General features: G+C 41.0%; 1 protein-coding gene across 3 annotated transcripts in view; it reads right to left on the bottom strand.

Moving 5' to 3' along the window:
• Positions 1-11,547: 11,547 nt before the first annotated feature.
• Positions 11,548-27,002, bottom strand: part of RAB24 (RAB24, member RAS oncogene family) — a 48,118-nt gene continuing 32,663 nt past the window's right edge. For all 3 annotated transcript variants that reach the window (XM_056575033.1, XM_056575032.1, XM_056575034.1), the window contains exons 5-9: positions 22,044-22,111; positions 21,864-21,963; positions 18,263-18,313; positions 15,255-15,317; positions 11,548-12,119 (exon numbers count right to left, since the gene is read on the bottom strand). In XM_056575033.1, coding sequence (XP_056431008.1) covers positions 12,055-12,119; positions 15,255-15,317; positions 18,263-18,313; positions 21,864-21,963; positions 22,044-22,111 — 347 coding nt within the window. In that variant the 3' untranslated portion in view covers positions 11,548-12,054. The remainder of the gene's footprint in view (positions 12,120-15,254; positions 15,318-18,262; positions 18,314-21,863; positions 21,964-22,043; positions 22,112-27,002) is intronic.

Genomic DNA, 27,002 nt, shown 5'->3' with positions numbered 1-27,002 from the left:
ATAGTTTAGAGCGCTCTGTATTAGTGCTAGGCGGTATACCGGTATTTTTTTTCTGTACAATGTAAATTTTTCCAATATCGGTTGGGCCCCTCCACCCCCCCCCCCCCCCCTTCTCGAATGAATAAATTATCAGCCACAGCGGCTTTCCACACATCGGGGAACTAATCATATGTCGCTTTAAATGAATGAGATGCAGGCCGCCGTTGCTTTAAATGAATGAGATGCGGTCCGCTGGCGCTTTAAATGATTATTGTAAGCCGGAAGCTGTCACCTCCCCCAGTAAGTGCTAAAAGCCTCGCTTTTAGTGCTTGCAGGGGGGAGGTGACCGCTTCCTGCTCTCAACTTAATTGTTTCCAGCGCCACGGCCCGCAACTTAATCGTTTAAAGTGCCTCATTCATTTAAAGCACCGGCGGCCAACAAGTCGTACATTTAAAGCACCGCGCCCTTTAAATGAATGGGGGGGGGGAGGATTTAGAGAAGCAGATTAGTTCCGAAGGAGGGGGGGAAATACTGTTAAATACCGTGGAACCGCCATAACTTACAAAAATACTGTGATATGCATTTTTGGTCATACCGCCCAGCACTAATTTGTATATTGATCTATTGACAAAAATTGTATATTGACAAGGATTATAATAAGGCTATGAAGGTAAATCCTTCATTGAGCCCATTAGGGCTCAAAGATTGTAGTTTATATATCCATTTGGCCTCAATTTTTAGTAAAAGTTTTTCTAGATTTCCCTTTCTAGGGCAAAACTTAGGACGAATGAATCCCCAGAACTTGATTTTAGAAACATCTCCGTTGTGTACTTCCCACATGTGTTTGGCTATAGGGGTTTCAGCCCTAGTATTGATAGTGCTTTTATGTTTGGAAATTCTCCTACATAATTGTTGGACAGTTTTGCCAATGTACAGTTTGGGACAGTCGCATTGTACGACATAGACCACACCCATGCTTTGACAGTTGATGAAGTCTCTTACTTTGTATTTTCATTCATTTATTGGATTGCTGAAGGATTTAACATGCAGCATAAATTTACAAAAAGTACATCTACCACAGGGCAAAGAACCTGTGATTGTGGATTGGAGCCAGGTTGATGGTCTATTTTCAGAATAGTGGCTGTGAACTAAGTGTTCCCTAAGGTTCTTCCCTCTATGGTAGGTGATGGAAGGATATTCTTATATTACATTTCGTAGGTCTGGGTCCGCCAAGAGTATCCATTCTAACACTGATGGCTGGGCTAGATTTAAACACAAACGGTAAAGTGTATGCGCAGCGTCTGTTCGCACAGGAGACTGATGTTTACACACTGCCAGTCTCGCTCATTGATCAGGATTCCAGTTAAAATATCCGCAGCTAGCGCATGCGCATAACGAAATTACTTACCGATAGGGTCTATCAGTTAGCGCAACGGACACTGCGCATCTAGGCACTTATTTCATTTATATTCTAAGTCCGTGCGGAGCTTCCAGTGCGCAGGTAACCCATGCGCATACATAACGGAAGGATCTTTAGAATCTAACAGATCGCGCAGCTCCTGTGCAGCCCGTGTCACTGATGTTTCCGGTGAAAGTAGCAAATCTAAAAGTGCCACTTGTCTGTCTTCTATTGGGCACTCCATAGTGCATTATGTATGGTGGCGTCCAATTGTCAATCATGATCTTAGAGGTGTCTGATTGGAACACAGATATGTCAATTAACAACCACAATTTTCATTGGATTGATGTCATAATAACATCATGATAGGTTTTATAAACCTCATCTCTGCATTCTTGACATGCAGTGCCCATTAGCCTCTTGACAAAGCTACAGCCGTACTGCTAATTACTGTGTGCTGTGTTAGCACTACTGCAGAGGTGCTAACTTGATATATGGTGATAACATCAGCGGATTCTGGTGACCGCACATAGGGCAAGGCGAGCTCAGGGAGGACAGAAACCTCCCGTGGAGCAGAAAGGCAAAGAAGAACACAGTATTTTAATTTTGTGTTTAGTTTTCACTTTTATTCAACAATAAAGATAAGTTAGTTCACTAATTTTATTTGGTTGGTAAACATAGGGATTTAGTGACCACCCAAGGTGATTTATGGTTAATGGTCTAAGCTCTGGCTCCAGTTACAGTAGGTATACTTCAGGAATAAACAAGGCGTCCAATTAAATAAAAAATGAACGCTAACTGAAGCAAATTATATATATATATATATATATATATATATATATATATATATATATATACTCAGTCGTGTGCAAGATACGGAGCACTCGCCTTGGACACTGTTTGATGCAGACAAACTTCTTTATTGAAGGAACAAGTAGGGCGACATAGCAGGGAGGTGGAAGATGGTCAGGAACGGGAGGATGCTGCCTGTGGGCGACGGTCCGTTATCGCGCGTCTTGCTCTTCGTCAGGCCCCTTCCGGCAGGTGAACATCAGACAGGTAAAATACACAGTTACAGGGGGAGGGAACACAGAAAAAACACACCCAACAGCAGTCCTTGCATTAACTCTATGTGTACCTACACCAAAACTTAAAACCAATTCTGATAGTGGTCGCAGCAGGTATATATCACTACATTTATTTATCTTGAAAGAGAAGATGAATGGAGGAAGGACATTTAAAGTATTGCATTCATTTCATTATGATCATTCAAGCCCAGGGGTCCTACCGCATCCAAGCGGAGCATCCATCTGGCTTCTTTCATCATCATTTGATCTTTTGTCCTTCCGCCATACACTCGCTAACAGTCGTTTCAATGCGGCAAATTTAATTGATTCTGGGTTACCTGCGTGTACATTTAGCATATGGTTAATAAATCGCATGGACCCTTTGCCTGTCTTCAATGAGTGGAGGTGCTCCCTGATTCTGTGAAATAATGGGCGGACGGTTTTACCGATGTAGTAAAACCTGCATCCACACTTGATGGCGTAAACCACGTGGTCTGAACGACATGTTATGCACTGTCTTATCTGAACTGTATACCTACCTAATTTAACCGTTTTAGTCTTCATATTATACCTACAAAAAGAAGAGCCGCAGCTGACATTTCCTACAGGGCGAGTATCAAGTAACCATTCCTTTTTATCATTGTTCTTTGTCGTTGTTTAATATAATGTATAGTTTTATTCTTTCTGTATGAATTGATTGGAGATACATTGGTAAGTGGGCAAAGGTCGGTGTCTACTTGCAAGATATGCCAATATTTATTCATTGCTTTTTTTACAGCATTATTCATGTTAGTATTCCTGAATGAAAAGAAGGCTCGCTCTTGCGTGTTTTTACGTTTGGGTGTTTTCAAGAGGGTCTCTCTCGGGATGGTGTCTATCTGCTGTTTTGCATGTTGGCATACTGTGAGAGGGTAACTGCGCTGCCTCAGCCTATTCTGTAAATCCTGAACTTGAGTTTCAAATCCTTCTGTAGTGTTATTAATTCTTTAGTCTCACCATTTGCCCATAAGGGATGCTATCTCGGACCTGGGAGGGGTGAGAGGATTTATAGTGCAGTAGAGCATTTTTAGAGATCTCTTTTCGAAAACCCGAAGTAACTATTTCACCATCTATCACATCTATTTTTATGTCGAGGAATTCCAGTGATGACCCCCCATATACGGAAGTAAATTTCATGTTGACATCATTTGTCATTTAGGTAGGATACAAACTCCTGGAACTCCTCGCAGGTCCCGTCCCACACGATTAATAAATTGTTCTTTTCATTCAGGAATACTAACATGAATAATGCTGTAAAAAAAGCAATGAATAAATATTGGCATATCTTGCAAGTAGACACCGACCTTTGCCCACTTACCAATGTATCTCCATTCATTACATACAGAAAGAATAAAACTATACATGATTTTATTAAACAACGACAGAGAAAGAACAATGATAAAAAGGATTGGTTACTTGATACTCGCCCAGTAGGAAATTTCAGCTGCGGCTCTTGTTCTTTTTGTAGGTATAATATGAAGACTAAAACAGTTAAATTAGGTGGGTATACAGTTCAGATTAGACAGTGCATAACGTGTCGTTCAGACCACATGGTTTACGCCATCAAGTGTGGATGCGGGTTTTACTACATCGGTAAAACCGTCCGCCCATTATTTCACAGAATCAGGGAGCACCTCCACTCATTGAAGACAGGCAAAGGGTCCATGCGATTTATTAACCATATGCTAAATGTACACGCAGGTAACCCAGAATCAATTAAATTTGCCGCATTGAAACGACTGTTAGCGAGTGTATGGCGGAAGGACAAAAGATCAAATGATGATGAAAGAAGCCAGATGGATGCTCCGCTTGGATGCGGTAGGACCCCTGGGCTTGAATGATCATAATGAAATGAATGCAATACTTTAAATGTCCTTCCTCCATTCATCTTATCTTTCAAGATAAATAAATGTAGTGATATATACCTGCTGCGACCACTATCAGAATTGGTTTTAAGTTTTGGTGTAGGTACACATAAAGTTAATGCAAGGACTGCTGTTGGGTGTGTTTTTTCTGTGTTCCCTCCCCCTGTAACTGTGTATTTTACCTGTCTGATGTTCACCTGCCGGAAGGGACCTGACGAAGCGTAAGATGTGCGATAACGGACTGTCGCCCACCGGCAGCATCTTCCACCTCCCTGCTTTTTCATCCTACTTGTTCCTTCAATAAAGAAGTTTATCTGCATCAAACAGTGTCCGAGGTGAGTGCTCCGTATCTTGCACACGACTGAGATTGTATGAACTTACCTTCTGTTCACGAGCACCGCAGACACAGATGCACATCATCACGGAGTAGCTTGGACTCATTTTTTTTGACAAGCTTAATAGGGGCTGAAAGAACCTTAGCTGTGCCCAGTCTCCTCTTGCTTTGAACTGAGATGTATAACAGTGACCTAAGAAGGTCAGGCTGTAATATATCTGAAAATTAGCAAATATATATATATTAAAATAATTTGAGATGAGCGAACTTACAGTAAATTAGATTTGTCAGTTGATAACTTATCCTGCATAAATTAGTTCAGCTTTCAGATGCCCCAGTGGGCTGGAAAAGGTGGATACAGTCCTAGGAAAGAGTCTCCTAGGACTGTATCCACCTTTTCCAGCCCACCGGAGCACCTGAAAGCTGAACTAATTTATGCAGGATAAGTCATCAACTGCTGAGAAGTTTGTGACGAATCGAATTTACTGTAAGTTTGCTGTGTGAATACGTTCACTTGAGTAGTGAGAGCGATGAGGAGAATGCTGCTGCCGGAGCTGTGTGGTGAATTGAATAGTCCCGCGCTGGCAACTGATGACCAGTTGGAGTGCAACTCTCGGCCGGGAGAAGATGGAGGACTGCAAGAGAACTATGTAGCTCCGGAAGAGCGCTGAAGGCGCCGATGTGGATAAAGGAACAAGATTAAAAGTATGTACGTGTAACAAACGAGTGTAAGAGTAATAGGAATTGAATTTATGTATAGAAAGATATAGATATATTAATATAGAAAAGAACGGAGAGATGAGTCATATGCACCGGAGCAGGGAATAATAAGTAAAGGAAATCCAAATTTGACAATAATGAGAATAAGAAAAATAATGTGAAGTAAATATATATATAGAGAGAGAAAATGTACATATATATAACATAGCAAATACTTATCTCTTGAAAGAGCAGCAAGAAATAGGAAGTGTTTGGTCCGTCTAGTCCTTACATCACCTGTACCTGCAGTTGATCGGTTACCTGTTCTCATTTGCATATGTACACTTTTTTTTCCCTCAATATCTTTATCAATTATCTTGCTGCTATTTGTTAACATTATTGAGCAGTAAAAGAGAGAGAATGCAAAATGCAAGCCTCCTGTCTTGTGATAAAATCTGAGGATTACCAACGGATTTTGGGTCGCACTGTACAGCCCAGTGTCAGAAAGCTGGGTTTGCGTCCGAGATCTTGGGTCTTCCAGCAGGACAATGACCCCAAACATACATCAAAAAGCACCCAGAAATGGATGGCAACAAAGCGCTGGGGTGTTCTGAAGTGGCCAGCAATGAGTCCAGATCTAAATCCCATTGAACACCTGTGGAGAGATCTTAAAATTGCTGTTGGGAAAAGGCGCCCTTCCAATAAGAGAGACCTGGAGCAGTTTGCAAAGGAAGAGTGGTCCAACATTCCGGCTGAGAGGTGTAAGAACCTTATTGATGGTTATAGGAAGCGACTGATTTCAGTTATTTTTTCCAAAGGGTGTGCAATCAAATATTAAGTTAAGGGGGCCAATAATTTTGTCCAGCACATTTTTGGGGTGACATTGTCTAATTAGCTTTTTTTCCTCCCTTTTTTGGTTTAGTTCCAATACACACAATAAACATGTGTATAGCAAAACATGTTACTGCAATCCTTTTCTATGAGAAATACTTAATTTTCTTGAAAAATGTCAGGGGTGCCAACATTTACGGCCATGACTGTACACTGAGTGTGCTGTAACCCCACATAAAGCTGACACAGTGTGTTAGATCTGGCAACCATGGAGGCCAGTGCAACATTGGTGAATAGTTTATGGCACAGCTAATCAAATGTTCCAGTAGTTTTCATATAGTTCTCTGTAAACATCCAAAAGAAAATGTGGAGATGGTAATATTTACTTACATAGTGCCAACAAATTCTGCAACACTTTTTTTTAAATTCTTAGGCGACAAATATCAGACTCAAAATTAGAAACTAATTGTTTGAATGAGGAATGAGGGCTCTGCTCGCATGACCTTACAGTCTATAAGAAGGTGCACAGTCCTGCTGATAGAAGATCTGCAAAATGTAGGTTCTGTTGTATAAGCTGTTCTTTTAACATGTATGGGTAGAAGTGACATTGGGGGAAATTTATCAAAACCTGTGCAGAGGAAAGATTGACCAGTTTCTCATAGCAACCAGTCAGATCACTTCTTTCATTTTGTAAAGGGCCTTTTAAATAAAAAATGAAAGCAGTGATCTGGTTGCTATGGGCAACTGGTCAACTTTTCCTTTGCGCAGGTTTTGATAAATTCCCCCCATTATCCTTATGTTTGGGTTAGTCCCTCATTCGCCATAAGGGCACATGGTTTTTCTGAGCCCCAAATTCTAATACTTTGCGACTGACCTCATATTGTGGCGATATTTTACTCATCCTGTATTACTGCACATAAAATGCCTCCATGTAGGGAAAGTTTCCTTTTCTTTTTAATAATACCTAGACATTGAGTGCATTGTAAGAGGGTATACTGATATGTCATGACTGCAGACAAGATGGTTGGGAGGACCAAAGCAGCAGAGCTGGACACTGAGGATTAAATGGGTAAGTATAGCTTCTCTGCTGTATTTTTATTATAGCAGCATTTTATAGAGGTTAGATATCCATTTCATCATTTGGGTGAATAATCAGTTTCACATATGAAATGTTTATAGAAAATATCATCACTATCCTAATACGTGATCTCATGAGCTAGTTTTCTAATGATGTATATCAGACTTATCAGAATGTTGTAGGACTAGCTTCCCTGTAACCAATTTCATTATGGTATCCTGTTGGTTTAGTGACTCGCATGTAATTTGCTTCACGTATTATAGGGATTGCCTCATGAAGACAACCTTTTTTTTTAGTTACAAGCCAGTTTGGTACTGCTGAGGTTAGTCACTGTGACCTGGTTTATTTAATAGTAAAGAATGGGTCCATATAGGTCATTGCTGATTTGAGGGAATTTCCCTACTGTTTACAGCCTTTGTGCCAGTGGGAGTGTCCCAAGTGTCTACAGTCCCCTGGCTTGTATAGTTTTTATGCTAACTGTGTTGTCCTTATGTCTATAGCTTCCCCCCCCCCCTTTTTTTTTTTTTTATGACCTGGCTGAAGCATGTGGTACTCAGATTAGAGTTGATCTGGAGCTCATGGACAAAAAAAAAAAAAGCCTTGCTAAACAGGTCTTACTGTAATCTAGAAGCTTTTTGTATTCAGTATAAAAAAAAAATTATACATGTAAATAGTCCACTTCCAATATATAAATCCCCCAAACCTTCCCCCTTTAGGCTTGGTTCCATGTCTGACACCATGTCTCCCCAATGACTGTTAAAAACCATCAAATCATGCCCTGAGCTACCTACAATTGTTAGTCAAATTACTTCCCTACTTCACCTTCTCCCTCCCTTAACCAGGATAGAAGACAAAAAAGGAAAGGAGGAGAGAGAAAGAAGGGGGAAAAAAAAAAAAAAAAGATATAAAATAAAAAAATCTCCTTTTCTCCATACAGTTTTCCACCGTTCCTCCTCTTCTAATATCTCTCGTTTATTATTATTAATCTACATTCCAAAAAAAAAAGTGTCACTGTGTATGCCTTTTATCCTGTGTGGTGAATAAAGCATGAAAAAGTGATTTCAGTTTGCGCTGAACTATTGTTCAATCTGAAGTATTCATAAGAGACATGGTCCTTCCCAGTGTCGCACAGGGCTAAATAGGGTGAGCTGAACACCTTTCCTTGGATTGTACATTCCAGAAAGGAATTATACCATCTCTTAGCACCATCCTCCTTGACTTTCTCATGATCAACCACAAACCTGTCTATAACCTGTCTCCAGGATCAACAACCTTGTGGAATATCAATTGTATATATTTACTCTGTTATATCATTTAGGCCTCTACTGCCTATAGCATAAGTAGATTTGCTCAGCCATCTAGAAGCTTTAAACAGGGCTGTCTTATCCACAACCTTGTTTCTAGAGCTGTGAGGATTTAACTATTATTTTAGCCATGACATTAAAGGTGTACTCCACCCCTAGACATGTTATCCCCTATCCAAAGGGGGATAACATGTCTAAGCGTGGGTGTCCTTATCCCTCCCACGCAATCTCCAACCGGCACTGCAGTGTTCGTGGCGTCATGCCAGGCCTCCTTCATTCATGTCTGTGGGAGGGGGGGTGCTGGCCCGGAGTGTCCGGACCCCTTCCCCCCCCCCCCCCCAAGCAGACATGTTATTCCCTATCCTTTAAATAGAGGATAACTTGACTAGGGGAGGAGTTTCAAGAAATTAGATAGTAGATAAGGCCTACTCTCAAGATGGTCATATATTATATCTGTGACTTCCTTTTTTAATGTTTTCCTCATATCTTGTCCAAGAATATGGCCATATCAAATTCATCATAAAGGACTATTTGGCTAAAATAGTCAAAATCGATTTTAGAATACTGTCAAGATGGGACCTATTAGGCATTCCCATTTCAAGTGGATGAAGGAAACAATAAAGGAAAAGCCTTCCATTAGTTTGTGTATTTAGGAGGAAATGATTTTAGCAGTTCAGACCTCTACCTCTTTGGCTTCTCCTAGGACTATTAGGAATTCTGGTGGTTGAAGCCTTGAGAGACTCCAGGGCATTTAGATCCTACCCTACCTGGAGAGAGTGATGATTATTGCATTTTCCCTTACGATCCTATGTTCTCCACTTCACACTACTATAACTCTGCTTCGACACCTAGAGTTTTGCTGCTGTCAGATTACCTTTTAAAGACCACGCATGTATGAGGTGGATCTTCCAAGCAGCAGCATTCTCATTCTAGGAGAGTGGTCCCTCAATCTGAAGTACTTTCAAATGAGAATCTTCCCAAGTGGAATTTTATGGTGACCCAGTTTGCTTCATGGTCTTAAGAATTTCACCATCCAGAAATAAAAATTTCCACTGTACTCCTGTTCTTACAAGATGGGTTTCAAAAGGGACTTAGTGTACATTTTAGAGTATTTCACATGTGCACAAGTCATTTGTCTAAATGTGATCCATTAATCTTCGCCTAAATGGCCAATTGGGGAGATATACTCCTGGCTGGTTTCAGCTGTATATTGTTGTGCCGTATGAGACTAGCTTCACGCTGCATCTCCATAAGACCTGTCTCCAGCTGCGAGGCTCAGTGTTATGTAATTCTATGGCACAGGCTCTATGAAAACACAGCTGGAAGCTTCTCATATGGCACAGCAATATACAGATGAAAGCAGCAAGTGGAAAAGTTAATCTATTTAGGCACCAATGCTGCAAGATAGTAGTTTGTGGAAAAAGCTCAAGAGGTACATTTTAACAATTTTTTTTTTTTTTTTTATAGCCATAAAGGTCTTTTATAGATGTAAAGTCTGGTCACCTTCCTCTAAAAGCATGATTCTTTAAGACCTTAAACGTATACTCAGTTTGAAATATCTTATCCCCTATCCAAAAGGATAGGGAATAAGATGTTGGATCGCGGGGGTCCCACCGCTGGGCACCCCCGCGATCTCTGGGCTGGCAGCGGCGGCATCCAGAACACGGAAGCTTGCAGCTTCTGCGTTAGTGACGTCATGCCACGCCCCCTCCATACATGTCTATGGGAGGGGGCGTGATGGCTAGTACATAGCCGTCATGCCTCCTCCCATAGACTTGAATGGAGGGGGCGTGGCTGCTTGCATCTCCAGTCATCGGGAACAGAGCAGAGTTCGCTCCGGTTCTGCACCCGTCATTCAGTGCATGGATATGGGATAAGATGTTTCCAGTGGTGTACCCCTATAAAGGAACCTTAGAAGTGTTCTCCATGCACCAGTTGCTACATGGCATTTTTCTTTAGTCCTTAAAGTTAACTCCTCCTTTTATACCACTATACTTGTAAAGTGCTAATTTTTTTTGCACCAATTAAATTAGTCTGAACCTAGCCTAAGTGTTAGGTTTTGGACAAAATTATAGTCAATAGTCAAACAAGTCTGACTCAAGCAGTGCCAGTGACAAACTTCTTTTTGCCAAACAACTGTAAATGTGGTTTATAGCAGCACCATGGCTGCAACCTGTGAACCCGACAGTAATACAAGATTAAGCAGTAAAACGTATCATGCTGCTACTCAAATTCAAAATAGTGCTACACTTAAAATACTGAGATTGGTATAACTTCAAAATTATAGCATACCTGTCATATCCAACAAAAAAATTAAGAAGTTCTATTACTCAGGACCTAATCGTGTGGATAAAATTTTTATACCTTGCAGCTGTTGCTCACTTGGTTTGTCATTCTGTTCTCTGCATGTGCTGGGTCTCTTCATCCAGTCACTGCAGGCTGCTCTGTAACCCCCTCCTCCCTGCTGCAGTCTGATAGGACAGGAGAGGGCACAGAGAAGTGCTAGTCCCACCCTCACTTACTGGACTTTGTCCATGCCTGTGGACAAAGATGATGCTGCAGCGAGACAGGATTATGTTCTGGATATATGGGGTGTATTTTATAAGCTATGATTATTTAAAAAAAATATATTTAAATTTTTTTTTTTTAGAAAGGTTAATGTTTTGTCAAGATGTACAACAAATAAAACTTTCTTGAATCTGACAGTGCCCATTTAAGATTCTGGCCTTTAATATGATAATCTCATCCCTTGGGGTAATCTAGTTGAGGAAGGTGTCCAGATTTGGAAAGTGAAAGTTAAGGTGACACCATAACAGAATTATTTATGATAAAAAGTCATGTTATTTTGTGCAATTATCATTTTCTTATTTTCCCAAGTGAGGCTAAAGACGTAAAGCACCTAACCTTTCACCAATAAGAATAACATCATAAGTTTTACATTTTTGTTTTTCATATTCCATAAAAAGCATTTGAGATTTGGGAATTAAACTTTATTCAAAAACACATTCAATCTTTACTGGTTGAGGGGGAAAAGATTCTGTTATAAAACCAGTTACCCATTCTGTTAAGAGATTGCACTGTCCAGTTGACAGTCTGTAATAATATTCTTTAATTCAGGTTTAAAGTTTGTTGTGAAAATCTGATCACTCCAATTTATTTGTAAATGAATCTATGGAACCAGCTCCAGTGTGTCATGCTGTTTGGGGGAAGTCATCATCTTCTATGTATGCTAAATAACTTAGTTATGCACATTATGTAATAGACATAAAAAAATAAAAAAAAAGCACAATGTGGTGCTGAACTTAAGCATATAATGAATTCCAAAGAAGGCATGTAAGTTTGATGTTGCAATCACTGGGCAGATGTTAGCACAATATATGCCTTTAAAAAAAATAAACTATAAAGCATAAAGACAGTCAAAGAGATGATCTTGTCAAGGTCATGAACTCATTTCTTGTCTAGTGATGGCAGCAGGCATAAGACGTCAAGTCTCTTCTAAAGTTCAAGTCTACTCCCTTTGGCTCTGTAGATATTAAAGACAAGTGTTTTAACCAACAATAAGTCTAAACTGTCCCTTTTAAGGGCACATTCACACAGGTGGATTTTTTGCAGCAAATACCCACTGAAGTCAATGAGTAACAATAAAATGTGCAGATTTATCATGTGAATGTAGTTTAAAGGAGTATTCCAGCGCAAAATAATTTATAATTTATCCTTTGGATAGGGGATAAGTTATAGATCACGGGGGTCCGAGCGCTGGTGCCCCCATGGATCTCCTGGTCGGGGCCGCGGCAGTCTGCAGGAAGTGAAGTTTCAACCCCAGCAGAAAGCCACGGCAGACACGCCCCCTCCATGTAACTATGGGGTACATGGAGGGGGAGTGTTGGCCACCATGTCATGCAGGGACGGAACGTCCCCTTTCCACCATACTGCTGCGGCCCCATCCAGGAGATCCCGGGGGGCCACATCGCTCAGACCCCCTGCAATCTATAACCTATCCTTTGGATAGGGGATAAGTTATATTGCACTACAGATCTCCTTTAAGGCCATGTTAATGCAACAGAATTTTCAACTGGAATTCACTGGAAAAATTATACTGCAGCAAAGTCCAATTGTTTTCAATAGGATTCTGCAGCACCGTGGAATCCACACGGTGGAATTTCCAACTCTCAATTTTTCACCTAAAAATCCATATGATGGCTTATTTTTTGCGCCACCAATTCTACTTTGTAACGACATCAGTGATTTTACCCAAAAATCTACAGCAAAAAGGAAAAATCATATTGCGACAAAAAATTGAAAAAAAAAAACGCAATTTTGTAACTTTTGGGGGCTTCCGTTTCTACGTAGTACATTTTTCGGTAAAAATGACACATTCTCTTTATTCCGTAGGTCCATACGGTTAAAATGATATCCTACTTATATAGGTTTGATTTTGTCGTACTTCTGGAAAAAATCATAACTACATTTATATTTATATGTTTAAAATTGTCATCAGACGTTTTTAGCGGTACCATTTTTGCATTGATTGGACTTATTGATCGCTTTTTATTAATTTTTTCATGATATAAAAAGGCACCAAAAATGCTCTATTTTGGACTTTGGAATTTTTTTGCACATACGCCATTGACCGTGCGGTTTAATTAACAATATATTTTTATAATTCTGACGCAGAATTATTTTATAATTTCCGCACGCAGCGATACCACATGTTTATTTACACTTAAATGTTAAATGATCTTTATTCACTTTTTTTTTGCAGTGTTATAGCTCCCATATGGACCTATAACACTGCACACACAGATCTTTTACATTGATCACTGGTTTCTCATAAGAAACCACTGATCGATGATTCTGCCGCTTGACTGCTCATGCCTGGATCTCAGGCACTGAGCAGTCATTCGGTGATCGGACATCGAGGAGGCAGGTAGGGACCCTCCGGCTGTCATATAAGCTGTTCGGGATGCCGCGATTTCGCCACGGCGATCCCGAACAGCTCCCTGAGCAAACCGGCATGGTTTCAACTTTGAACACCGCGTCTAAAGGGTTAATAGCGCACGGCACCACGATCAATGCCGCGCGCTATTAGCCACGGGTCACGCCTTGGCCCCCCATTATAGAACGGGAGCGGACTCAGGACGTACAGGTTAAGGACCAGGCCAATTTTATTTTTGCATTTTCGTTTTTTCCTCCTCTCCTTCTAAAATCCATAACTCTTATATTTTCATCTACAGACCCATATAAGGGCTTGTTTTTTACGTGACCAATTGTACTTTGTAATAAAACCTCTCATTTTACCATAAAATGTACAGCGAACCCAAAAAAATTGTTTTTAGGGTGGAAATTTAAATGAAAACCAAAATTTTGCACATTTTGGAGGGTTTCGTTTTCACACTATCCACTTTACGGTAGAAATGACATGTGTTCTTTATTCTGTGGGTTAATACGATTAAAATGATACCCATGGCTAGATACTTTTATATTTTTGTACCGCTTAAAAAAAATCTAAAACTTTTTGTACAAAATCAGTAATCTAAAATTGCCCTATTTTGACCACCTATAACTTTTTCATTTTTCCGTATATAGGGCGGTATGAGGGCTAATTTTTTGCACCGTCATCTGTACTTTTTATTTATACCACATTTGCATATATAAAACTGATAATTTTTGATAATTTTTTTTTTTTAAACTGTGACAAAGCTGCATTTTTTTTTTTTACGTTTACGCCGTTCACCGTACCGGATCACTAACATTATATTTAGATAAATCGGACATTTACGCACACGGCGATACCAAATATGTTTATAAAAAAATAATTTTAAGCTTTTTGGGGGTAAAATGGGAAGAGAATTGGGGGAGGGGATTTTTAATTATTTTTTTACTTTTTATTTTTACATTTTTCAACTTTTTATATTTTTTTACACTTTTTATGTCCCCATAGGGGACTATCTATCTATAGCAATCATTTGATTGCTAATACTGTTCAGTGCTATGCATAGGTCATAGCACTGATCAGTATTATCGGCTATCTCCTGCTCTGGTCTGCTCGATTTCAGACCAGAGCAGGAGACGCCGGGAGACGGACGGAGGCAGGTGAGGGGACCACCATCCGCCATTACAGATGATAGGATCGCCGCGGCAGCGCTGCGGGCAATCCGATCATCTATTTTAACGTGTGAATTGCCGCAGATGCCGTGATCTGTACTGATCACTGCATCTGAGGGGTTAATGGCGGACATCCGCGCGATTGCGGATGTTGGCCATTACCGGCGGGTCCCTGGCTGCTGATAGCAGCCGGAACCTGCCGTGTATGACACTAGCACCGTGTACACAGAACGTAAATGTATGTCCTGGTGCGCGAACTACCACCAAGCCAGGATGTACATTTACGTCCATGGTCGTTAAGGGGTTGAGCACTGCAGAATTTAGGGAAAAAAATTCTAATCTGCAAAACTGTGGCCTTTAACAATCTGTTCGCGGCTGTGCTGTTGTGTGCGTAAAACTCCAGTCTACCTGTACAATAGTGCAAAGATTAATAACCTAGAAGAAAGCCACACCATCTCACATGGGCATGGTTTAGTCTTGTGCCTTTCTTTATTTAGGTCTGGTACAATCCCTTTCAAATAGAAAAATGCTATGAATAGGACATTATGCCCACCTGTTTGAACTTGGAAATCACTGTAATTCATATAATCTTCTGCAACTTTCTGAAATAGCTCATCTGGTTTACACAAAAAAAAAAAAAAACAACAGTTAAAAGATCAGGTAAGGTGTACAGCAAGAAATACATAAAGCACCAATGAATCTGAAGAACCTAATGAACAGAATATCAAAGTACAATGTGTATAGTGTCTACTTGGATTGATTACAAGAGGAAGTATATTTAGATACTAAGGGAAAGTATTCTTTTTCTCTGGTTGTAGCCATTACAACAGCAATGTGCCCTTATCATGGTCATGTAAAGTTAAAGCGTACCTGTCAGATCCCACAAAAAAAAAAAAAACATGTTATGGTGGGTTCACCCTACGTTTTCTCCCATATGGGAGCGCATACGGCAGGGGGGAGCTAAAACCTCGCGCTCCCGTATGCGCTCCCGTATGTCATTCATTTCAATGAGCCGACCGGAGTGAAACGTTCGGTCCGGTCGGCTCATTTTTGCACCGTATGCGCTTTTACAACCGGACCTAAAACTGTGGGCAACCACGGTTTGAGGTCCGGTTGTAAAAGCGCATACGGCGCAAAAATGAGCCGACCGGACCGAACGTTTCACTCCGGCCGGCTCATTGAAATGAATGACATACGGGAGCGCATAGAAAGGTATACGGGAGCGCAAGGTTTTAGCTCCCCCCTGCCGTATGCGCTCCCGTATGGGAGAAAACGTAGGGTGAACCCAGCCTTACTCAGCACTTAATCCTGATCACGTGCATGTAATTGTTATGTATCTATTACCAATATTTCACTAAAAAATAGCATATTACAGCTGCTCAATGTCTTTTCCATCTTATCAAAGGGAGGGGATGTTTCCCTCTCTTGCCTGCACTGTAATGACTCCTCCCCCCTCCCTCAGTCACTCTGCTGACTCACTCTACAACGCAGCTCTGCTCTCTAACCCTTTCCTCTCTGGTTTTATGCTGTACACACCTACACAATGATTATTGGTGATTGCCTGTACTCTACCATAGACAATATGGTGAGTGTATAACTTACATCTTCCTAATTAGTGCTAAAAGTACAGTGGTTTTTAGCATACATTTTTTTTTATCAGTTCCTATATCATTCATGTGTATCATTCTTTGCCAGTCCTGTAATGCTGGGACTTTAAGCTTTGGAATAGTTGGAGATACAGTTGTTTTCATAACTTTTTTTTTTTGTACCTGTGTTGCCTTCAACTGTGTGCCTAGAGCTTTTGCAAAACTACAACTCCCAGCATGCCCAGACATCCTTTGACTGTCCAGGCATGCTTTGAGTTGTAGTTTTGCAACAGCTGGAGGCACATGTTTGGTAAAACTCTTTGTTACAGTAGTGTTGCTGCAGGCTGTGTTCCTCCTGCAGCCTTGTCAATCAGCCATCTCGTATCCATGACGCTTGGACACTCTCATGCTGCTGTGGGACTCAGTGTCCCAGGAGGTATGGGGACCCCTAGAGGTGGGATTTTCAAAGGCAGTTTTCTTTAATAAAATCTAAATTATTTTAAAGAAGTTTATAAGAACTGTAAAATATAACTATTGTTTTGACAAGATGTAGAACATATAAAAAGTTTTTATATCTGACAGTGCCCATTTAAAACATTCAGAGGATGCAGCTTTGAATGACTAAGAAATACAGCCATCACACCACATCTGTTTGCATTGGGGAATACAAGGCATTCTGCAAACATACACCCAACTGAAGTCAAATAAGTGTTATGCCCTCCTTTTGTTTTTCTGCTAGATGAAATTGTGCAGACATCTGCACAATTTCACAGGGCGGAGGCCAGTTTAAAAAATAAAAATAAAATTATATATATATATATTTTTTTTTTATTAAACGTGTGTGAGTGTAACAGAGGTTCATACTTGTTACACATGCACAGAAGCAAGTCCTGTGTCTGTAGTACCGTATATACTCTAGTATAAGCCGAGTTTTTCAGCACGATTTTTCGTGCTGAAAACACCCCCCTCGGCTTATACTCGAGTGAACTCTCCGCCCTCAGTGGTCTTCAACGTGCGGACCTCCAGATGTTTCAAAACTACAACTCCCAGCAAGCCTGGGCTTGCGGGGAGTTGTAGTTTTAAAACCTCTGGAGATCCGCAGGTTGAAGCTCACTGCGGCCTTCGACATTATCCAGCCCCCCCCCCCCTCTCACCCCCTTTAGTTTTGTACTCACCTCAGCTCGGCGGGACGTTAGGGTGCACTGGTCCGGTGCTGCAGGACTGTCCGGTGGGGAGGTCGTCTGGTGGGATAGTGGTTTCGGGCTGCCATCTTCACCGGGGGCCTCTTCTCCGCGCTTCGGGCCCGGCCCCGGAATAGTCACGTTGCCTTGATGACGACGCAGAGGGACGTTCATTACCAACGTCCCTCTGTGTCGTCGTCAAGGCAACGCCTCTATTCTGGGCCCGAAGCGCGGAGAAGAGGCCTCCCGGTGAAGATGGCAGCCCGGAACCACTATCCCACCGGACAGTCCTGCAGCACCGGACCAGCGCACCCTACCGTCCCGCCGAGCGGAGGTGAGTACAAAACTAAAGGGGGGGGGGGGGGGCTGAATTATGTCGAAGGCCGCAGTGGTCTTCAACCTGCGGACCTCCAGAGGTTTCAAAACTACAACTCCCAGCAATGACATGTGGTGATGATGACAAGGGGATGATGAAGGGGGTGTGTGGCTTATACTGGAGTAAATAACTTCCTGGGATTTTGGGGTGAAATTAGGGGCCTCTGCTTATATTCGGGTCGGCTTATACTCGAGTATATACGGTATATCCACATTTTTTCAGAGAGCCAGGTACGTTTCTAGAGAGCACAGATCCTACAAAGGAAGGTTTTTCACTATCCCCTCCAATCCTGTTTTATTTGCCTTGCTAAATGATCTACAGTTACTATTATTACAGTCCATGCATCAGTCTGGCATATACAATGTGGAAATAAATTTATTTAAAATAAATCCCCAGTTCTAACCATACAAGAACTTACCTACGCTTTGTCCAGTTTTACTTGATGTTTCACAGAGGTGAGCTTTAATCTCTGTAAAAATGGACAAATATGGTTACTCACATTTACTGCCATCAGCAGGAATATACAATCATGGCTTTGTTCAAGCTGAAACACAGGCATGGACAAGGTCCAGTAAGTGAGGGTGGGCTAGTACTTCTCTGTATGATCAGAGAGGAGAGAGCACAGAGGAATACTATCAGACAGGAGAGATCACAGAGGAGAACTATCAGACAGGAGAGATCACAGAGGAATACTATCAGACAGGAGAGATCACAGAGGAGTGCTATCAGACAGGAGAGATCACAGAGGAGTACTATCAGACAGGAGAGATCACAGAGGAGAACTATCAGAAAGGAGAGATCACAGAGGAGTACTATCAGACAGGAGCGATCACAGAGGAGAACTATCAGAAAGGAGAGAGCACAGAGGAGAATTATCACAAAGGAGAGAGCACAGAGGAGAACTGTCAGACAGAAGAGAGCACAGAGGAGTCCTGTCAGACAGGAGAGAGCACAGAGGAGTTCTATCAGACAGGAGAGAGCACAGAGGAGTGCTATCAGACAGGAGAGAGCACAGAGGAGTGCTATCAGACAGGAGAGAGCACAGAGGAGTCCTATCAGACAGGAGAGCACAGAGGAGTCCTATCAGACAGGAGAGCACAGAGGAGTCCTATCAGACAGGAGAGAGCACAGAGGAGTGCTATGAGACAGGAGAGAGCACAGAGGAGTGCTATGAGACAGGAGAGAGCACAGAGGAGTGCTATCAGACAGGAGAGAGCACAGAGGAGTACTATCAGACAGGAGAGAGCACAGAGTGCTAGTCCATCCTCATTTACTGGACTTTGTCCATGCCTGTGCGTCAGCTTGGACAAAGCCATGACATAGACTTCCATTGAACCTGTACACCATGCACTTTACTTTCTAAGGACAGACCAGCACAAAGAGGCACAGTGCTCAGCTGAATATTTCTGCCCCTTTATTCTAGCGATCAGCGGGGTCTCAGGACCCAGATGTCCACCAATCACAACTTCTGACATGTCACTATTTCATATGGATTATATAGAATTTCATATGCCTGATTCATGATAGGCGATAGCGCAGCTAATGCCACACAGATCAACTGAGATACAATAAAAGAAAATACCATACCAACCTTCAGTTTTATCACAGATCAGCAAAGTTTTAGAAAACTTGCTGCATTTTGGCATAATTGTGGCTGCTGCATCTGACCATAACATTACCATGCACGCAAGAGTTTGTCACATGTAAATCATTCTATAAATAATACTATGGTCAGACAACCCCTATGCATCATGCTGTCATTTAGAATTGCTGTTCCTGTGAAGTATTTTGTTTGAGAAGTTGGTATTTAGAATCAAAGTACCTCCAGGACTATGATCAAACACACTACTTACTAACCGCACTGAACTAGCATGGTGGGAGTACATACTAGAGGCATGGCAAATAACCCCCAGAGTAAAAAAAAAAAAAAAAATACTCGTTTACACAGTGCTATCCTTTTATTAGTTCTTAACCCCTTAAGGCCTAATGGCACATTATATATAAGTCACAGCATGATTAGGAGACTGAAGCAGATCATGAGCTGAACCAGCTCCATATGCTGCAGGAAACAGTTGCTAACTACATATAAGCAGCCAGGATTGAAGATAACTCCGATCTCAGCTGCTTAGAATAGTGACCACACATCTAAGTGATTAGAGCAGTGTTTCCCAACCAGAGTGCCTCCAGCTGTGGCAAAACTACAACTCCCAGCATGCCCGGACAGCCTTTGGCTGTCCGGGCATGCTGGGAGTTGTAGTTTTGCCACAGCTGGAGGCACCCTGGTTGGGAAACAGTGGATTAGAGAGAGGGGGCTGCCACTGTGTTGTCATAACAGCTGGGGCCTAGTAAATGCCCCCAAGCCTGCCCTAATAGAGGCTATTTAAGAGGCTACTTTAAATGTTTGTTGATAGTACCGGGCAGACTGCTGGGGGGCACAGATTACAAGCCACTGTCATGTGACCACTGCAGCCAATCGAAAAGCAGAGGAGCGGCAGAGGACTGAAGAACCCTTTAACCCCTTAAGGACTCAGGGTTTTTTCATTTTTGTTTTTTCCTCCTCACGTACTTAAAATCATAACATTTTCAGTTTTCGACCTACAGACCTATATGATGGCTTGTTTTATGAGCCACCAAATTTACTTTGTAATGACATCAGTCATTTTACCCCAAAATCTATGGCAAAACGGAAAAAAATTCTTTGTGGGACAAATTTGAAAAACAAAAAAAAACATTTTGTAATTTTTGGAGGCTTCCGTTTCTACACAGTGCACTTTTCGGTAAAAATGAAACTATATTTATTCTGTAGGTCCATACTATTAAAATGATACCCAACCTAGATAGGATTGATTTTTTGCACGAAAATTAGTATGTTTAAAATTGTCTTTTTCTGACCCCTTTACACTTTTAAAATTTTCCGCATATGGGGCATATGAGGGCTCATTTTTGCCCTGTGATCTGAAGTTTTATCAGTACAATTTTTGTTTTGATTGGGCTTTTTGATAGCTTTTTATACATTTTCTAGGGTATACAATGTGACCAAAAATATGCAATTTTGGACTTTATTTTTTACGTATACACCACTGGCTGTGCCGTTTAATTAACGTTATAGTTTTATAGTTCCGATATTTATGCACGCGGCGATACCACGTTTATTTTTGTTTACATTTTTCTTTTTAAATGGGAAAAGGGGGGGGGGGTGATTCAAACTTAAAAAAAAGTTAATGTGAATTAACCCCTTCCCTAATTAATTTTTTTTGTTAACACTATTTTTAGTCCCCATAGGGACTGCATACACTGGATTGCATACACTGTTCAATGCTGCTGTATGCTATAGTCATCAGGGTTATCAGTGCTCGATTGCTCAAGCCTGCCATGGCTGTCTGGAGCATCAGATCACTGATCGGATGGCAAGGAGGCAGATAAGGGCCCTCCCGCTGTCCTCTCAGCTGATTAGGACACCGCAGATTTATCGCGGTGGTCCCGATCAGCTCCGCTGAGCTGCCAGGACTTTTCATTTTAGATGCCGCAATCAATTTTGATTGAGGTGTCTAAAGGGACAATCGGTGATATCCGGCAGTAGACAACTATCAGCCGCCGGGACCACTCCGCCATGACATGCGCTCAGCTCCTGAGCCCGCATTATAGAAGGGGAGCAGGCAAGGGGCATACATATACGCCCTGCATCCTTATAGGGTGAATCATTACATGGCATTTGTTTATATTTTATTTTACATGTGTTATGATAGACCTACCAGAATTTACACTACAATAAATAGTTTCAAGAATGAATGTACAGAGACATTCATGATAATGCATTACTGGAAGAATAGCCTCAGAATTCAAAGGGAAGTCTCCAGCAATAGAAAAGCAGAAGTTACAGGAAATGACACATTAGCGGAATTTCCATTATGGAAGATATGCGTGTTCCATTGTGTCCTTTGTACCGGGCATGAACAGGTCGTCATAAATGTCAATGCAGCAATGCATAATATGTCTGCTACTGTAGTGTTTGACTTTACCATCTGCATAATCCTGCACATCATGAAAGTCAACTTGTCTCATATTCTTGTCGTTTTCAACCAAGTCGCTCTTTGTGCCACATATGTATATTTGACAATGCTGAAATTAGAAGAAAAGATTATTAGGACCATGGGCAGAACATTGTTCCAGATGATAAATCAATGCTTAGGTATACCAACCTCTTCACAGCTCTGCAGTTCGTTCACCCAGAATTTTACCCTTTCAAAACTGCTGCAGTCTGTGAGATCTAAGGGGAGAAAACAAAGACGGTACTAGACAAAAAAATATTAAGGATGATAATGAAAATAATCTGACCTGATTCTGGCTCCTCTGGTGATTTAGGATCATTACAAAGAAATTAGTGTAAATAACAAATAGTTCCTCCTTGGGGCAATATACATTTTAGTTATAGTGATTACATATAATAAACACCTTCCAAGTGTGCAGTGCTGCAGCTTTCTCTAAGCCATGGTCACAGCAGGGGGTCCTGTCCTGAAGCTCCCTTGTTTTTAAAGGGGTACGCCGGTGGAAAACTTTTTTTTCTTTAAAGCAACTGGTGACACAGTTGAACAAATTTGTAAATTGCTTCTATTAAAAAATCTTAATCCTTCCAGTACTTATTAGCTGCTGAATACTACAGAGGAAATTATTTTCTTTTTGAAACACAGTACTCTCTGCTGACATCACGAGCACATTGCTCTCTGCTGACATCTATGTCCATTTTAGGAACTGTCCAGAGCAGAATATGTTTGCTATGGGGATTTTCTCCTACTCTGGACAGTTCTTAAAATGGACAGAGATGTCAGCAGAGAGCACTGTGCTCGTGATTCAGTAGAGAGCTTTGTGTTCCAAAAAGAAAGAATTTCCTCTGTAGTATTCAGCAGCTAATAAGAACTGGAAGGATTGAGATTTTTTTTAATGGAAGTCATTTACAAATCTGTTTAACTTTATGGCACCAGTTGATTTTAAAAAAATATTAAGTTTTCCACCGGAGTACCCCTTTATGGTCTATTCACACGTACAGTATTCTGTGCAGATTTGATGCACAGATTTGATGCGCAGGATTTTCTGCTGAAGATTTCAATGTAAACTGAACACAGCTTGAAATCCTGTGCATCAAATCTGCACAGAATACTGTACGTGTGAATAGACCCTAAGGCTAGGTTCAGACTACGGAATTTCCGCCGGAATTTTCGCTTTGAAATTTCCGGCAGAAATTCCACTTACTATAATGCATAGTGTAGTGAATGGTTTTCCGTTCACAAATTCACACTTCAGATTTTCCACTTCACAAATTCCGGATGAAAAATCCGCTAGAAAATTTCCGCCTGAAGAAAGGGGTTGCTCCTTCTTCAGGCGGAAATCCTAGCGGAACACATAGCAGTCTATAGGAGACTGCAGTGTCTGCGTGGTCCTAGCGCCGACTAATTCAGTCGGTGCAGGCGGAACTCGGAATCTCCGGGCGGAAATTTTCTGCCCGGAGATTCCGTAGTCTGAACCTAGCCTTAAAGCTCTCATTGATTTCAATGGAAGCTTCCATAAGGAATCCACTGAAAGGCGACTAGCAGGTTCCTTTTTTTTTTTTCCATGCATTTTTTTTTAAACCAGGTGGTATTTTCGAGCATGTACTATTGAAATGACTGGAAGATGGTTTTCCAGGTAAAACACATGTTTTTGTGTGCGGTTTTTGCCTGTGTTAAACAAGCTCTAAGTGAAATAAACACCATGCGGTTAATGCGATGCCCTTAGATGCTCATGCCTACATTCAGCTGCATTTTAGTAAGCAGCAAAAACCTATAGAGAACAATGAAAGGTTGCTGCACGCGGAATTTGCACAGAATTTCCGTGAGTAAATTCTACATAGAATCTCTGTACTAAGAAGAAGGCCTAAAGGTCTTTTATAGGAAATATACACAAACAAAAAAATTCCCCTGTATAAAGCAAGTTTGCCTTTTTGTCGTGCGGGATGTCTTCTACTGGTGCATGTGGGTTCTTGTTATCTGTTGATCAGTCTAAAAAGTCTTATTTGTATAAAAATGTATATTAATAATACTGAATTGTTGCAAAACTAATGAAATTACAGTAGTGCATTGAGAAGACTGGAACAAAGTCCATCACACACACCACAACACAATAGGGGGAATATATTGGCCCTGATTTACTAAGAGTGTTGTGTAGGTTACTTTGTGGGTTTTAATTCCCTACAATATTTTTTCCACCGTATTTACTAAGGTTTCCCTACATTTTTATTTATTTTTTTACTTATTTTTTTTACGCACGCTCTGTCAGGTTTCCCTCAGCTGAAATCCACCACATTTTATGTGGAAACCTTAATAAAATATGTAGGGTTTTTGTGAAAATGTCATGACCACGCCCCCTTTTCCCAACAGACACGCCTTTTTTTCGGGTTTTCTCAGTAAAATGGAGAGTTGGTCGGGTTAGTCAGTCAGAATTTCTGGTGCAATGAGCCAGAATCTGCCGCATAACACGACAAAACATGTCGGGTTTACAATAGTAAATCAGGGCCATTATGATTGGATGGGTATTATTGTCTATTTTTGGAGCAGTTGTTTGGCGCAGCAATTTTTTGTGTCAAAAGTGTGCGCCTTTTGAAGTAGAGAATTTTGTAAGGAGTTCTACAGTAGTCCGTTTTTTGGATTGGTTTGTGCAGTGATCACAATATTACCATGTGTGGTAATATTAAATGTCACATAGTTCTGGCACAAACAGCCCTCAAAAGGTGCAACCCCAACCCACACTTCGAAAAGGGCCTGTGAAGAACAAGTAAATAATGCGGTTTAATCTGTGCCAAATCTACCACATACTGTGCCCAAATTGATAAAATTTGACACATGACCACCAAAATCAAACACAAGAAAACCAGCTAGCAAAAGAGGCATACCACACACACTTTGGCCAAATTCCCCCCCCCCCCCCCCCCCCCATATGTGTGCAGGTCTGAATGCTGATCCAGCAAGAACTATGCTACTCTCATTCATTAGATGCTGGTGCACGCAGCAGTGGGCTTATTACATTTGTCACTACATATTCAGTAAGAGTGCGTTCACACCAGGCTTCCAAATAGGGTTGCCTCCTTTTTTGCAAAAAAAATAAACAAATACTGGCCATGCTAATTTGCATAATTAATTATATATGTGTGACATCACAGGATACACATTTGCGGGGGGGAAATTTTGTCCTATTAAGACCCCTATCACTTTTAGATTTCTCCTTATACAGGGCCTTTATGAGGGCTCATTTTTTGCGCTCCGATCAGTCGTTTTTAACAGTACTATTTTTGTTTTGATGTGACTTTTCGATCGCTTTTTTTTCTGTATTAAATTTGGGAGTTGCAGTTAGTTACTAACTACAACTCCCAGCATGCCCTGATACAGCCTGTGGCTCAGCAGCTGCCCCAAACAAAAACTATAACTCCCAGCATGTTGGACTATATAGTAGTATATAGTATAGGTGAGCGTTTTCTAACCAGGAGTGCCTCCAGCTGTTGCAAAACTACAACTCCCTGCATATTGGACTATATAGCAGTATATGATAGGTCAGTGTTTTCTAATCAGGAGTGCCTCCAGCTGTTGCAAAACTACAACTCCCAGCATGCCCGGACAGCCATTGGCTGTCCGGGCATGTTGGGAGTTGTAGTTTTGCAACAGCTGGAGGCGCTCTGGTTGGGAAACACTGGTATAATATATGGTGCAACATTCCGGGAGTTGGAGGATTGGCTGGATAAATACCGGCAGGGGGCACAGATACAAAATGGCATGATAATGTATCTGAGGGGAAAAAAAGCTGGAAAAATAATTCCGGGTAATCGGCGCCAACCGTCAGAGAAACGTCAGGGTAGATTGGTATATATTCAAGTAATTTCCAGACGCGTTTCAAGGTCTGCTACCTCTTTTTCAATGACTACAGCTATTGTACATACATACATTACACAGCGTTATATATAAGTAAAAAAGTAGGCGCCAAATTCAACTGCCGGTGCGAACCTAGCCGGACGTCATAGGTATGCGCTGTTGTAGCGCTACTCACTGACGTGTATTACAAATACACGTCAGTGATCTTGTTGGTGATTCATTCATAAAAAATACATAAAAGGTTCCGTTGCTAAAATCAATAATAAAAAGTTAATATTCAGTTCTATTAGATGAAAATATCCATTCGGGATAACTTGAAGTTGTATTATGTTAATCAAAAATATGTTAGCCCCAAGCTGCCTAAGAGGAGGAAAACAACCAAGAACAGAAGAGGAACACAAAGAATTATGAAAATGGCTGATTCAGATGCAGAGCAGAGGTTAGAACGAAAACATTGATAATGTTTAAAATAACACATAATTGATATACATATATACACCATATAGTCTAAACCCGTATATGGTTACGGTCACAAGCAAATACAACATGACTTTGGTAATATATATGGGTATAACACATCGGTGCACGTACAAATTTATATGATCTATACAGTGGTCCCTCAACATATGATGGTAATCTGTTCCAAATGGACCATCGTTTGTTGAAACCATTGTATGTTGAGGGATCCGTGCAATGTAAAGTATAGGACAGTGGTCTACAACCTGGAGACCTCCAGATGTTGCAAAACTACAACACCCAGCATGCCCGGACAGCCGTTGGCTAATAAAAAACAAACAGTTATGTGTCAGTTTAGTCTGGAATGTTCCTAGCACAGGCATTCGTACAAGCAATGCCATAGGACTCTGATTTGTCACATCGCATAGAATCGAATGCTTTATTTCAGATGCCATGTCTGAGAAATAGAAGAAGAATGTATGGAATGTTTCTGGCACAAGCTGCTATGTTGTAAGTGTCTCAAGGGTGAACTCCATTTCCATTACATTGTGTGTAACTACATGCAGTATTCTGGTAGCCTTTTCAAATTGTGTTATCCTATTATATATTGTGTACACGTTTGGCTTTGACAGATATGTTGTTTTAATGTTATGTTTGACCTCACAGTTATCAAGAATGTCTCCTAGGGGTTTATAGATAGCAAATATGTATTTACTATACTGCTGTACACTGTGTTGTATTTACTGTAGTATGGTAAATACGATTTCATGTATACATTAGTGAGATTTATTTCAAAATTAATTAAATTAA

Source organism: Hyla sarda, chromosome 4, assembly GCF_029499605.1.
Source record: "Hyla sarda isolate aHylSar1 chromosome 4, aHylSar1.hap1, whole genome shotgun sequence".
In the NCBI taxonomy this organism is placed as follows: Eukaryota; Metazoa; Chordata; class Amphibia; order Anura; family Hylidae; genus Hyla; species Hyla sarda.
This window is presented reverse-complemented; position numbering and strand designations above follow the sequence as displayed.